Source organism: Homalodisca vitripennis, chromosome 5 (genome assembly GCF_021130785.1).
Source record: "Homalodisca vitripennis isolate AUS2020 chromosome 5, UT_GWSS_2.1, whole genome shotgun sequence".
Taxonomy (NCBI): Eukaryota; Metazoa; Arthropoda; class Insecta; order Hemiptera; family Cicadellidae; genus Homalodisca; species Homalodisca vitripennis.
The window spans coordinates 52,336,450-52,350,739 of NC_060211.1; the positions used below are offsets into that span (position 1 = coordinate 52,336,450).

Below are 14,290 nucleotides of genomic sequence, written 5' to 3' on the forward strand. Positions count from 1 at the left end.
ATTTCCATTATTGAACTTCAGGTTTTTTGTTCAGGCTGGATTTAGGTATAAAAAGGAAATTGAGGATTGGACTCGGGTATCTGAAAATAAGGAAGGTGAATTACTTTACAAATCAATTTCTTAAAGAGGAATCAGCAAAATGAACATACCTGTGACACATCGGCGCTGGCACTGATGGGGAGATGGGGTGTCGGAGCAGGAGCGATGGCGGGGGCAGCGGGGGAAGTTTGAACAGTCTCCGTCTTGAACACGCTGTTGTGCAGAGGCAGACTGTTGTTGCTTACTATGGCTGCACCTAACATCAAACCTGCGTTCACAACAGCCACACATTACCCTACACCTGCTCCCTACACACTGGCAAGCCATGCACAAACTTCAGAGTAAACAAACAAACAAACATGCTGTGTACATCACACGTGTTAACGTTAACTTTTTAAACTTGCTATACAAAATGTGCATGGCTGAAATAAGTTAAGTGATTTTGAAAACATTCTATTTTATTTGGGTTGTAATATTATTTTTTCTACCCCAACATTAAATGTTATAATAAACACGATATGTGTGTATTGCAAACTAAAAACTTCCAAAGGTCAAATTGATGTATTTTTAGCATACATTTCTTTTTCATACCATTTTTACATAAATAATAAAATGCAATACTCATGAGTGTAAAGTGCACAACTCCTCAGACTATTCAACATTTGGAAATATTGTCTTGTAATAATGGCAGGGCTACATATTTTTTTTTAGTTTTCTAATACACATAAATGACTATATAATAACGTAAGTAACCATTTACACTAGCCAAAAAGTTTTTATTAATTACAGAATTATACATAATTCAAGAACTTAGATTTTGTATTTTTTATAAAAGTAAATTTTGTTATTAAATTTAATTAATACTTTATAATGTAAAATAAATTTTTTCTGACAAACCAATGTATTTCCAAAGAAAATATAACAAATCTTAAATGATAACAATTTTTTATATTTATTTTTATTAACTCACTATACAATATCTTCATTCTCGTACAGATATTGGACACCTAGTTACATGAATTAACTTAACTGTGTAGGAATAAAAACATTGTAAATCTACTGTACTTCCATCACAACGTGATTAATTTAACTGTCAATGCGTAAATAAATATTTGTTTAAGATTGTTTCTAAAATGTATGTTGTATCGAAACATTTGTCATAAGCTTTTTATTAAGGTATTAAAGAATTAGTTTTCATGTTTACACTTGGTGCAATCAACACTCAAAAACTGTTATTAGGATAAGTATAGAAAACACAGTCATCAGAAGCTATACAAAACAAAACCCATGCTGTAATAACCAAGTTAATTTATAATTTCTGAAATACCCCGATTTTGGTTGACAAATCAAAATATAATAGAACAACAAGACTGTTAATCATTTAGTAGTAAAATCAATTAGATGCAATTTTTTTAACAAAGTTAGTTCGTTTTTTTAATCAAGTTTGAGATCCCACTTACAATATTCATTCAGGTAATTTACTCTAAAGTAGAATATTTATATAAGTAAGGAGGTTTGGCTTGATTTGAATTGTCGGGAACTGTTGTCGGTTGTTGGCAACACCTGTGATACCTGACTACAGTAGAGACGGTACCTTCGATATAATCCATCTGCTGGAAGGAGGGACTAGGCACTGCAACCGATTCCAACAGCTGGCATCCGACAGCCTGCTCCTTCAGTTCCTGTTCTACCCTCTGCAACAGTTCAAGTAGTTATTTCCTCTTATTTCATTTCACATACTTGCACAAAATATACATATGGTACTTTCTTTTTTAATTTATATGTTTTTGTTGACTGAATGACTAATTTATAGGGAAAAACAGTAATTATAATCTCATACTTTAAGTACTATGAAATTAGTATAGTTAAACTAGTTTTTACTATTTTGTATAAATTGTAAGTACACATATTATAAGGAAGGGGCAATTCTGATGATCATTTCACAGTAATTCTTGATTCCTGATAGATTTTTTTCATATGAATTTAATACTAATTTAAGAAACATATTTATAGTGATGGAATAGTTTTCACTTACTGTTTAGATAGCAACAGTGTGTATAGAGGGCCAATAGATTCAAAGCCAGGATCAAGAAAAAAATTTTAATTTGAATTACTTCTTTGTGAAATTAGCTTCTTCCTAATACAACACAATACATGTTATAGTAAAGAATGATTGTTTTTCACAGAAGAAAGTCTTTACTATTCACAAGTACACAGACTAGTTGGTTCTTGAACACATTCCTTATTCTAATTAATTTGTCTAATTATTGCATTTACTGTTTTAATGGAAATTTATTGCAATATTGTTCATAAACCAAATTTGGCATTGTTATTCACGGACAATACTGGAAATTCTGCCGACTGACAAGTTCTCATGGAGCTTGTTAATGAACAAAACCTCCCCATTGATCTCTAAACTGTAGTTTTGATAAAACAAAACAAAAATGGATTCAATTGTTGACATTGGCTGACCTGGAACTCTTCGACCAGCTGCTGTTTCTGGAAGATCTGCTGCTCCATGGCGGTGGGTACGAGTGCAGGTAAGGGCTGAGGTTTGGTGCTGCCCTTGTCCAACATGTTGGGGTCATCCTTCACCTCACCTCCGGGAGCATTCCGCACCTGTACATGTCACTTTTCAGAAAATTCCCTACTTTTACATTTTAGGCAGTGTTCCAGACTAAGTAATCTATCAGTTTAAAATTCAATACCTATTAATTGTAAATCTAAATAAACAGTGGAGGAAGCTGTACACTTAGCGACAAGTAAAGAAAACATAAGAGAAAATTACATTTTTTGTAGCTTAGTAATTCATAAAAATAACGGATTGGACATAAGAAGTAAAATAAATTGTTAATATGCCTGCACAGGTGATCAAGAAATGTGTAATATACACTTTTACTTAATCTAAAAACAAACATTGGGTGTTTACGCATTTTCCTGACTCTTCTTTTCTTTTTTTATTACCAGAAAAGTAACAGCTAAGCTCTTCATTCAATATCATTTTTATGACTAAAATGTCATTCTTCAGGCTACCCTGTGTGTGACATGACCAGCGACAGAGCATAATTTTGCTCCAGTAACTAGTGGCTAATACCGGCTTTAGAGTAATGTCTAGTTCAAACAGAATTAACTACCATGAATTCTCATACAATTTGTGCCTTTTTCCAACTACGATATAAAAAATGACTGAACAGTCCATTTGACATTAATAATAGAACAAAATGATCATGTCCCTTGTTTATACGTTTAGCGTGTAGAGAATACTTTTTTGTATCAGTTTTGATTAATTGACATATAAGCTTTCAAAATAAAACAATACTTTATTTTCTGTACTGACTTTAAATCTTTTAGTGTATCGGTGAACAGCACTATCCTGCAAACAAAAAGCATGTTGGACGCTATTACAAATTTCTTACAGTGATTTTTACAGCCACACAATCAACCACTTCTTGTTATCAAGGACTTTGTGGTCTAAAATGTAACTCACATTTATTACATTAGGACCCTACACTCTGTCAAACCCCAATTGCTTCATTACATAATGTTATTTTCTGAAATATCATTGATATATCTAAGTAAGAGATTCTTTTTCAACATTTAAAAACTTGTGTTTTTTTTGTATTTATCAATCCTAGTATAAGAACATTAAGTAGTAATAACAGCAGCAAGAAACGTCAGATTAACTGAGTGTTAAGTACTACAGACCTGCTGAACTTCAGGTGAGGTGAGACTGTTCTCTGCGAGTGCCGCAGACAGTCTGTTCTTGCGCAGGAGAGACTTTTGAGGAGGGTTGTGCTTGGCAACAGAAGGGCCCAGCTGGTCGACTAGCCGACCTGCATACCGAGACATTATGTAAGTTTCCAGGTTAGTCAACTAATTTAGTAGCTAGAGTAATATGTATAATGATCGACCTATTGCAACTATCTTCATGGTAGCACTTAATGAACATTCTAACATAACTTCACCCAGAGTCCAAAACTACTGCTCTTTCCTAAGACTTTATATACACATACATTTAAACAAGATTTCATAAACAAATGTGCTATATAACACAGCTTGTGGAAACAATAGTCATTCCAATAAAAACCCTGAACAAGTTAAAACTTAGAACAAAACTTTATCTACATATCTCGGCTACGTTCGTTGGCAAGTTTGGTATGCCACTTCGTTCCATTAATCTTTTTACTTCACAACTCAGTTTTCGGACCTAGAGAAAAAGTAAAATACATATAACTGTTTTTATAAATATAGTTATAAACATTTTTTTTAATCTTGATCAGTTTTTGAGAAATTGGTTACATGTAACTCCCATAAGAAATAAATTTAGTTGTAACAAAATCTATGAATTGCTTCCAACTGAGCTGGAAGAGCTATTCAAATGAACACCCTTTTTTATTTAGCATACCTAGCACAGTTAAGTAGTATAAACTTTAAAAAATTAATAGAGTTTTACAGACCTAATATATTTGTGTTTGCACACTACCCTACCTAAAGTCTTCTATATTGGTAGTATTTAACATAATGTTATACATGCAATATGTCAAGTCATACTATTGTAATCATATTGTATTGTAGTCATACTAATTTTGTTCCAGGTAATCATTCTAGATTAGAACAGTAAACATCTTTGCCACATTTTAAAGGTATTTTCAAATGTATTGTTATCCACACATGTAATGGAATTTGCATTATTAACCTATTGCAATCATCCTCTTGAACAAAACAGTATCAGATTGTAGGTAATTAAAATATCAAACAATGAATTTTATTTAGAACAATAAAAATGGAACTACTTTTCTTGCAAAATGGTAGGAAGTTATGGTAAGGTGAAATTAACAATATTTGTTTGTTTTGTCAAGTTGCATTTCCTGGCTAGCAGTAATGTCCAGAGGCATTCGTGTTCAGACTATCTAGAATTCGATCTTTTAGTGATAGTTACTATATCGAGGGATGTTTTTGTATGTCGCCATCCGTGATGATGGCTGGAGGCACTTATGTCAGGCTGACATTATCTTTTATTCTTAGAAGGTCTAAATTAACAAAAAAATCTTTTATTTAGGTCAAATTCCCTTAATTTAAGCATTATTGTTATTTTATGTATCCAAAGATGGTAATGATCATGTATTCAAAGATAGTAACACCTGACTTCAGCAGCAACTAATACAAGGTTGATTCACGATCATAAAAAGACCATGTGACATCCATAGAACATTGAAATTTGCTCTGCATGAGAAAAGTAATTCCACTTTTATGTTCTATAACTTTGTTACTTGTCACGTGCAACCCTTAAAACCTTATACTGTTTTTTGGTTCAGAACAATTAGTTAATAATGCGAAATTTGTCTTTTGCCACTTTAGCTGTTAAGTTCACAATTACGTAGTTCTTTAGTATTATTATTACTAGTTCTAATAATATTAATTCTAATAAATAATTCAAATTGGATATTTAAGAAATTCAATGAATTTAGGTATTTAAAAACTAAGTATAATGTCATTAATTCTTTTTTTTTTAATTTTAAATAATAATTAGGAATTTATAAAGGCTTAATATTTCAATATAGCCATTTGTCCAATTTACTAACCAATAGTATTAGGTTTGGCAGTGAAAGGTTCTTCCTGAGGCAGGACCCTGACGGCCTCAGGCACCTCGTGCAGGCCGGTGGGGGCAGGGGCGGGGGCAGGAGGGTGTGGTGGGGACATCATGATGGAGTGGGGGTAGTCCAACAGCAACTGCACCACATTCGTGTGTCCGCCTTTGGCCGCCTCTATCAGCATTGTCGAATTGTCCTGTCAACACAATATTTTACTTATCAACACACATTTTAAAACTGTATGCAATAACGTCATACTTCTATCTGCAGCCTATATATTGAATAAAACCAAAACAAATTAAGTTCACATATTCTTTAGTGCAATAAGATTTTTTATATGTCAAGTGTGACATATAAATCAAATCATGTTGTCAAACAAACTTTTCTGTAAATATAACTGTAATTTTTTATATTTATTGTATTGACAGTTTCGCTTTCTGAAACTATCCTTTTTGCACTAGATACTAATACCAACACGATAATACAAAGTTTTTAACACATGAATCCATTTCGTGAATCCTTAACTTTTTGCAAGTGGTAGAAGTTGTATGCTTCCACTCAAGGATCGGCTCATAGTGGTGGATCCATGTGTCAGAAAAATAGCAAAATTGTCGTTTATATTTGATTTACCCTTGTAATTCGACTAACAAAAAAACTGATTATCCGAAATGGCTGCCCCTTTTTTTATTTCGATTAACTGGGGCTACACTGTATATTTTAAGCTTGATCTTATTTTATCAAAAACTAGCTGATTAGTTTTTTTTTATCATCTAATCTAGCATGACCTGGTTATTGAAATGAACAGGTTACTTACTTTATAACTAATAGAGAGCAAATAAAAACATAGAAAAATTCACTATACATTAACCAAATTAATCTGACAATTTAGTACAGATTAAAGAGTTAATTATTTACCTAACATTCCTAGTACAAGGTGCAAATATGGGGTTTAATTAGTTTTGAGTATATTTACCAATTTATATTATCTTATGTGTAAAAAGTAATCCTTCCTTAACTTCTTACCAAACCAAACCAATCAACATAAAAGATATCTTATTTTTATCACAAAAGGTTCAGTAATTGTTAGTCGGTTAAGATCCTGTGGTACTGACCTTTAGCTTGTGGAAGGGGTCGGCTGAGTGGGCGAGCAGTAACTCCACAACGGAGAGGTGACCGCCTGCACAGGCCAAGGAAAGGGGGGTATGGTCGTTGTTTGTCGTCTGTCGGTTCACATCGGCACTCTTGGAGATGAGGAACTGCACAGTGCAAAGGTGACCGGCTCTACATGCTTTCATCAGTGGAGTCCGGCCGCCTTCAGACTCATGCTCCTGTTTCACAGCACATTGTTAGTAAGGCCACATTCAGTTTGGAGACCATATTTTAACTGAAATTTATTTAATATCATAATACATTAAACTTTTATTCTAACAAAATATAAAAGTTACACTTAGTCTAGTCTATTTACTACTTACTTTTGAAAAACTGTACTTGACTACACTGAATATTATTACTTAACACTTTAAATGCCATCATAATTTCTTAAAGTCATATGCAAAAATGCCAGCCTATTATTTGTAGATTTGCACCCTTTTGGAATAAAATTGTTATAAAGAATCTATCCAACCAATTTTTATAATTCTTTTGTTTTTTATTGGTAATTAAGCTAGCAACAGATTGGATATCCTTACGTTGATTTAAAGAATCAACCCTTTGGGTGCTGCATCTATTTTGCTGTTATCCGGTTAAATTTGCCTACCTTATTTATGTATATTTGTTAGCTTTTCAGAAAAAAATTTCAATAACCACTTGATTTTCATAATTCTTGTTTTATTTTTGGAAACAAAATTAAGAAACATATTTTATTCTAAAAAAATAAAATTCAGTATATTTTTAATATGTGTTTGTAGGATATTTGGACTTGGATCAGGTCTACTCAAAAAGAAAAAAATCAAATCAATTGACTGTGAAGGAAGCTTCTGTTTGGTGTTACAGTAAGAGAGTTTATACTGAACAAGGGGGTTTCAGTTATAAAAGTCTGTGTTTCAATGCCACTTCTGCTCAAAAACATTTGATAGTAGGAGAACTACATCCTAGGATTAATTACACGTTGACCGCTTTATCCAATCTAAAATACAAATTATGTAAACAAACAGTGTTATTTGTAAAATAACGAAATTAACTCATTCTTTAATTATGTTATTTAGTAATTGTAGTTGTCTCTTGATAAGTGCACTAAACACTACATACCTCTGCATTTGTCCTGACTTATAATTCATTTATATAAAAATCGTAAATTTTTATGGGCAACTGATGGAAATTGCTTAATTTAGTCAAACAAACCTGAAAACAATTATTATGTTGATTTACTGTTACAATATCAATGGTTTTAATTACTGAATTCACAAAAGTAAGGATTGATTTTTACATGAATAATCTAAAACCTTTATTAATTAAATCCAAATTATATATAAATGTTATTTTATACTTTTATTTTGCATTTTATGAAGAAATGTTAGAACTCAACACACAAAATTCATTTAAACATCAGAATGACCAATACTTACTAAGTTAGCACCATATTGGATGAGAAGATCGGCTACGTCCGTGTGTCCGTTCTCACATGCGTAGGTTAGAGCAGTATCTCCCGTCTGAGTCTGAGCATGGACATCCGCTCTAGCCTCAAGCAGGTATCTATCCAGCATATGTCTTACATTAGTTAAAGTCAGTAACGTTTCAACGAATAGAAACTTTATTCCCTACAAATCCTTACATCTACATCTTTTTCAAAACTCTTTATTATTTTTTATGTGGAAAAACATAACACATAAGGATTCAACATTTTGTTCGAATCCTTAACAAAAGTAACTTCAAACTCTTGCAGATTGGGGTTTTTATTCTTTAACCCACATAATCCACTATTGTTACACATACATGCATATCATGTCATTTTGCTCTCAGCACTATGAATTATATAATGTGTTGACAAGGTTTCTGATATTCAGCTGTTGTTGTTATTAACATGCCAAGGAAGTAGAAGCGCTCTAGCAGATACTGTGATTAAACTAATACTCATTATATAGCAGGGATGACAGACGAAAGTGTAGATACTGTGTAAGCAGTTGCTGGTTACACGATTCTACTTCATTTTTTGGTACTGTCACTAATATCTTAAAATCATTAATGTTCTTTACTAAATATCACAATAATAGTTTATTTCAAGCTTTTTAAAGATTTATTTGATGGTATTAAAGTTAATTCTTGGAAATGCTGAGAATTAGCATAAAAATTGTTTTCAGTACCAAGTTCGGGCTAAGAAGCCCTTTCTAACACTTAACCTGGGGACAAACAGCTTTAAGGTGATTTCCAAACCACAACCAATGGCTGAGCAGGCTGGCTGCACTAAGGGCAGGATCGTTCAGCAGTCACCCATCCAAGAAGCAGCCAAGCTCGACGTTGCTTGATCCGGTTATCGCAAGATAACCGTTGTACCCGCTACACTACGCCATTGGCTAGTGCTGGAGTTTGTAAAGTTAAATACTGTTAACTCATCAATATTGCGGCTTTGGCATACCTGACCAGATCTAGATGGCCCTCCTGCGCCGCCTCCATAAGCGGTGTAGATGCACCTAACTCCAATTCCGCTCCGTGCTTGATTAGGTAATCCGCCACCTCCAGGAAGCCCCCACAGCACGCAAGTGTCAACGCCGTCTCCTGCGTCTCCTCTGTCTGTGCATTGATATTGGCTCCTGTTCAACACATATATTAGGTTTAGTGAACCTCTGGATGAAGTAATTTCCCACAGATCTGAGGCCTGTAGCAGGAATAAACTCTAGTTTGTTTTTAAAAATTCTGTTTACCACAGAATATATCTTTTTTTTGTGTAAAACAACAAATAAATAATTACAAAACTAAAATCTAAAAAAAACCTTTAAAAACGTGTCATTAAAATTATTTAATTCTGAAAACAATACTTTTTGGTATGCTAAATATATATTCCAATCCAAATAATTTTGTTTTCACGTGTAAACTACTACACCGATTGTACTGAAATTTTACTTGAACATTCTTATGGTTCTTGGGATGAATTTAGGCCTGTTCTTATTTTGAAAATCCCTCTGGGCTACGCCCCACTGGTCTTTAAAGAAGCAAAAAACGCTGTCTCTAAAGTTGTGTAATATTAATTGAATGAGCCTGTCAAATGTAATCAATTGTTCTGTGTAAAGATTGTTTATTATTTTCAATTTGTTTACATTTATAGAGAGTGAACTGAACTGAACTGTGGAAGACGGGGTGGTTCCCCTCGGGGCAGCTTCTGAAACATTTGTCCCAGTGACTGCTGGAGAGCAGAACTTCAGTGTAATACAACATACATTTTAGTACTGGGGGAATGGTACAGTATTGAAGTGTAGTTAATGGAGTAAAGTCGATAACAAGTAGATGAACAATGAAGATTTACGTGGTCGGCTGAGTTTGAGGATGGACGGCAAGTCTCGATGAGTGAAGCGCCTAGAGAGGGTCGTCCAGCAATGCCCTGGAGCATCTCAGGTAACCTTTATAGTGAGTAAATTGTCTAAAAAGACACCATAATTTTTCACACTGTTTTAGATTTCAGCGATTAGGCAAGTACTAATCTACCTTAGAAAATGTACTAAAACATGAGGTCAGAATTTTACTCCAAAGACTCCCTTTGAAGCAGTTGACAAGAACTATGCTAGATGAAATTTTGCTGGATAATTCGTTTAAACTAATGTACCAATTTTAGCTCTAAATGTTCTAAAATGTTTAAAAAACATTTACTATAAATTTAAAGACTGATGTAGTACCCATCTTAGTTCTCTTTTGACAAAAATACGCTTCTCTGATCTGTGATATATATTTTCTTGATCTAACAAACAAATTATAATAGCCAAAATTATAAACTTTTTGACGTATTTTTTTTTACTGTGGCAACAAGGTAAACTCAACATTGGCATCAGAAATATACTTAATTCGAACCAAAAGTAGTCATAAACGTGCAATGCCTACTAAATTGCGTAATTGCGTGTAAAGAGGGTAACTGGTAGCAGTGCAGATACAGGAGACAATATAGCCTAACTTTTTCTCTATACATTTAAAGACTATTATGAAACCAATCTAAGTTGATTTTTTGTCCCTCAGCAAAGGAAAAAAAAAGTTGTTTTTTTGACAAAAGTAGGCTTCTCAGAGATATAAATTGTCTTGATCGGGAGAGAAGCAAAATCAGCATTGGAAAAATAAATACTAAGACGGAGTAAATTTAAATGACTATAAATAAACACTTTTTAACGCATTTACTTGATTGTAGGAAGAAGACAAATCTCAACATTGGCATCGGAAATATAATTAACCCGAACCAGAAGTGCTCATACAGGTACAAAACCTAATAAATTTGTGTGCAAAGCCACAGGTAACTGCTAGTAATATTATACATGTGAAAGTGTCTTTGTTTTGCTTTGCTTTAACGCACAAACAATTCAACCGAATGTACTGAAATTTTACACAAACACTCTTTGGGTCCCCGGGATGAAAATAGGCCTCTTCTTATTTACAATATCCTTTCGGGTTATGCCCTGGTCTCTAGAGCATTTAAAAATCCCATTTTTTATAACAGAAAATTGTCAAAGGGACATCACATCTATTGCTTACTGATGAGGTATACAATACTGATTAGCTATATAAATACTGATATAATTCCTAAACTGGACAGAGGAAATAGGTACCAATTAAGAAATTGCGAACCTGGATTGGGAAGCAAGAACACGTGCTTTACTGTATCATCTATCATCTTTACAAATGGATAACAACTGTCATAATGTAAATATTTAAATGTGTATTATTGATGTTGATGTTAGTTTTTATTTTTAATAACAATATCTATATCAATACAAAATTGTATATATTTCATTCAAAACAGTACAGAGTTTTACTGTTTTCAATCCAACCTCATTAGAAAATTATAAACAAGTTTATTTATATTGCTCCTAAAAGACAAAATAACAAACTCCAATTTTGTGTTGGAAATATAATTACTTTGAACTATAAATGCATAAAAACAAAGTGACAATTATTCGCAATTGTGCTTAACCTCTGGTCATCTTAACCATGAACACTAAAAAATGGGTACCTGATGCATGATATATGACTAATTCCATTTAAAAAATATCATAGGAACCTATCATATTACTTCAGAAGTGATTTAACTAAGAAAGCTATGAACTTCGACTTCGGAGTTCCTCTACATTTACTTAAAATAGTTCAAATATTACTGAAATCATGGGAGCTTTTCAAACAAATACACGGAATGTTGCATAGAAAGTGGGGGCTAAGCCGCAAGTATGTCGTAGTGTATATATATAGTGCTTTCCAAAGTATAAAGAAACTTTTTTTACTGAACAGTTTTAGCACACAATGCTTGAAAGCCAACACACATTTTTTGACCCAGCCCAGTTACATTTAATGGACTGTGTGTGCCTTATCATACATTATGTTACAAGTTTCTGAGAATGTAAATGTTGAATTTATCTCCATTCACCTTCCAAGTTGTGCAGTGTCTGGAATTTTTGAGGTTGTCACAAACTTGTCTCCAGGAATTTTAAGTCCACGTCCGTCTGAAGAGGCCTAAGCAAAATAGGTTACAAAGACGCTCAAAACGAACTCCATGCATTGTTTTACACCTAGAGAGACACCTAGACTTCAAAAGAGCTCTGTCTGGTTTACCCAGTAACAATTGAGTGTAATGTAGATAAAGAGGTATTAGGAGTCGAATCCATGGCATTATTAGATTTCAGATGCTGCAGTAAGTGGAAGGTGAATGGAGCTAAATTCAACATTCCCATGAACCCTTCCCACCATAGCTGTATTTCTGAGGATATACCGACCTTTGTTTAACAGGACAGAAACCATCTCCTCATGGCCCTCCCTGGCTGCCTCCATGAGGGGAGTGTAACCCTCATCATTCACTTCCTCAATATTGGCTCCTCGCTCTATCAGCAGCAAAGCCAGGTCTACGTGTCCTCCACATGCCGCCAAGGTAAGTGGTGACTCGAAACTGTCTGTTGGCATGTTCACCTGCACACATCCCAACATTTTAAGTTAAATCATACAATTATTAAGGCATTGAACATTTATAAATACATGCTTATAAACGAAATTGGATCTTACATAAAAGAAGTCTTAACCCTCATAAATTATGTCGCACATCGCGATTTTGCTATTTCACTTGTCTCCAACATCCAACATGGTAATGATATCAATTTTGCATCGTTTTAAACCAATGTGATGCTGTAATCACATGGAATTCTCAGGAATAATTAATTAACGCTTTAACATGTGTGTCCTCCTACCTAACACGTGCAAGGAAAATCAGGTCTTTCATAAATAGACCAATTATTTGTCCAATATCACCACCAATAATGGTGGATGGCTAATGGGCCTAGGCCTAGGCTATCATCACTGTTACTGTTTTTTAAGTTTACCAGTATTGGAAGAATGTAATACTCATCATCACTTTATTTATTTTCGTCTGTACAAGACTTTTTGATAACGACATATTCATTTTAGAGGTGAACGCACATGAAAATAGACTAGAAAACTGTCTACTACAACAAAATCCCAACAGATAATAATCGTTTTCAGCTTTTTGTGATCACAGCACAAATCACAGGACGGCTGAAGATTAGGTACAATAGCGTTATTACAATGTCGGATATACATATTGGAAAACATTGAGTAATGAAACATCTAGAAAATCCCGGTTTTCTTCATAGAGAATGTTTTCATCATGCGAAAATGGCGCGCCGGGCGGTGGACGAGCGAGCTCAGCATATGGCAGCTGCTTTCATATTGCCTCAGTGTGAGCTGAGCAGTTACCCGGGAAAACTGTAACACTCATAGCGAGGTGTGCATGTTTCGGTGAGTCAGTTGGTGCGATTCGTCGCCGGTTCGCCATTTTCGTTTGTTGTGTATGCTTTGCGATATTGTGTGAGTGGATTATAGTGTCTGTTGACTGTGTAAGTGTATGTACTCATAATGGAGGAAGACGATAATGTTATTGACGATAATGATGAAGACAATGAGTCGCAATGAAATGAACTTTCTCCAGGTTGTTGTAGTAAATTCTTTTTACCTGTATAACATGTACAACTCAGATAGACTGTCCCTGTACGAATTCTGAGTTCGTGTTCTTGAAGACCTGCTCCCTCCAAAGGAAGCCCTACTGCTCATCACACCGACGCACAACAGCATGCATCGTCTCTCCAAACTAACGAAGCGCAAAGGAAACGGCAAATCAGTTACCCGGAGGTGCCATGTTTGCTATCAAGAAGGCAAGCGTAAGGAAACAGTGTACTATTGTGCAGTGTGCCCTGACGAACCAGGTCTGTGTGAACTCAGTTGCTTTGATAAGTATCACGAGGACAAATAAGTAGTTTTTAGTCTTTGGCGGTGGGTGGGGATGTATATAATTTTTTTCTAATTTTTACTCGGGGAGGGGGGAGTGTTACTGTTTTTGATGTTGTATATTTTACAAACTAATATGTAATATATACATGTAATTGATGACATTGGGTTTTCAATGAAAATATGTTAAGTAATGTGAGCTGAGATGACAAACAGGTAAAACAATCTTATGGGAGAGGGCGGAT

The 14,290-nt window shown here is 34.2% G+C and overlaps 1 protein-coding gene across 7 annotated transcripts in view; it reads right to left on the minus strand.

Annotated features, from left to right (window-relative positions):
* LOC124362183 (ankyrin repeat domain-containing protein 17-like) overlaps window positions 1–14,290 on the minus strand; it is a 125,099-nt gene that overhangs the window by 43,435 nt on the left and 67,374 nt on the right. For 6 of the 7 annotated variants that reach the window (XM_046816454.1, XM_046816455.1, XM_046816453.1 and 3 more), the window contains 9 exons: window positions 12,527–12,716; window positions 9,202–9,376; window positions 8,195–8,321; window positions 6,743–6,958; window positions 5,622–5,826; window positions 3,745–3,872; window positions 2,512–2,658; window positions 1,634–1,733; window positions 150–307 (listed from right to left, as the gene is read on the minus strand). In XM_046816454.1, coding sequence (XP_046672410.1) covers window positions 150–307; window positions 1,634–1,733; window positions 2,512–2,658; window positions 3,745–3,872; window positions 5,622–5,826; window positions 6,743–6,958; window positions 8,195–8,321; window positions 9,202–9,376; window positions 12,527–12,716 — 1,446 coding nt within the window. The remainder of the gene's footprint in view (window positions 1–149; window positions 308–1,633; window positions 1,734–2,511; window positions 2,659–3,744; window positions 3,873–5,621; window positions 5,827–6,742; window positions 6,959–8,194; window positions 8,322–9,201; window positions 9,377–12,526; window positions 12,717–14,290) is intronic. The other variant, XM_046816451.1, reaches the window with a different exon arrangement.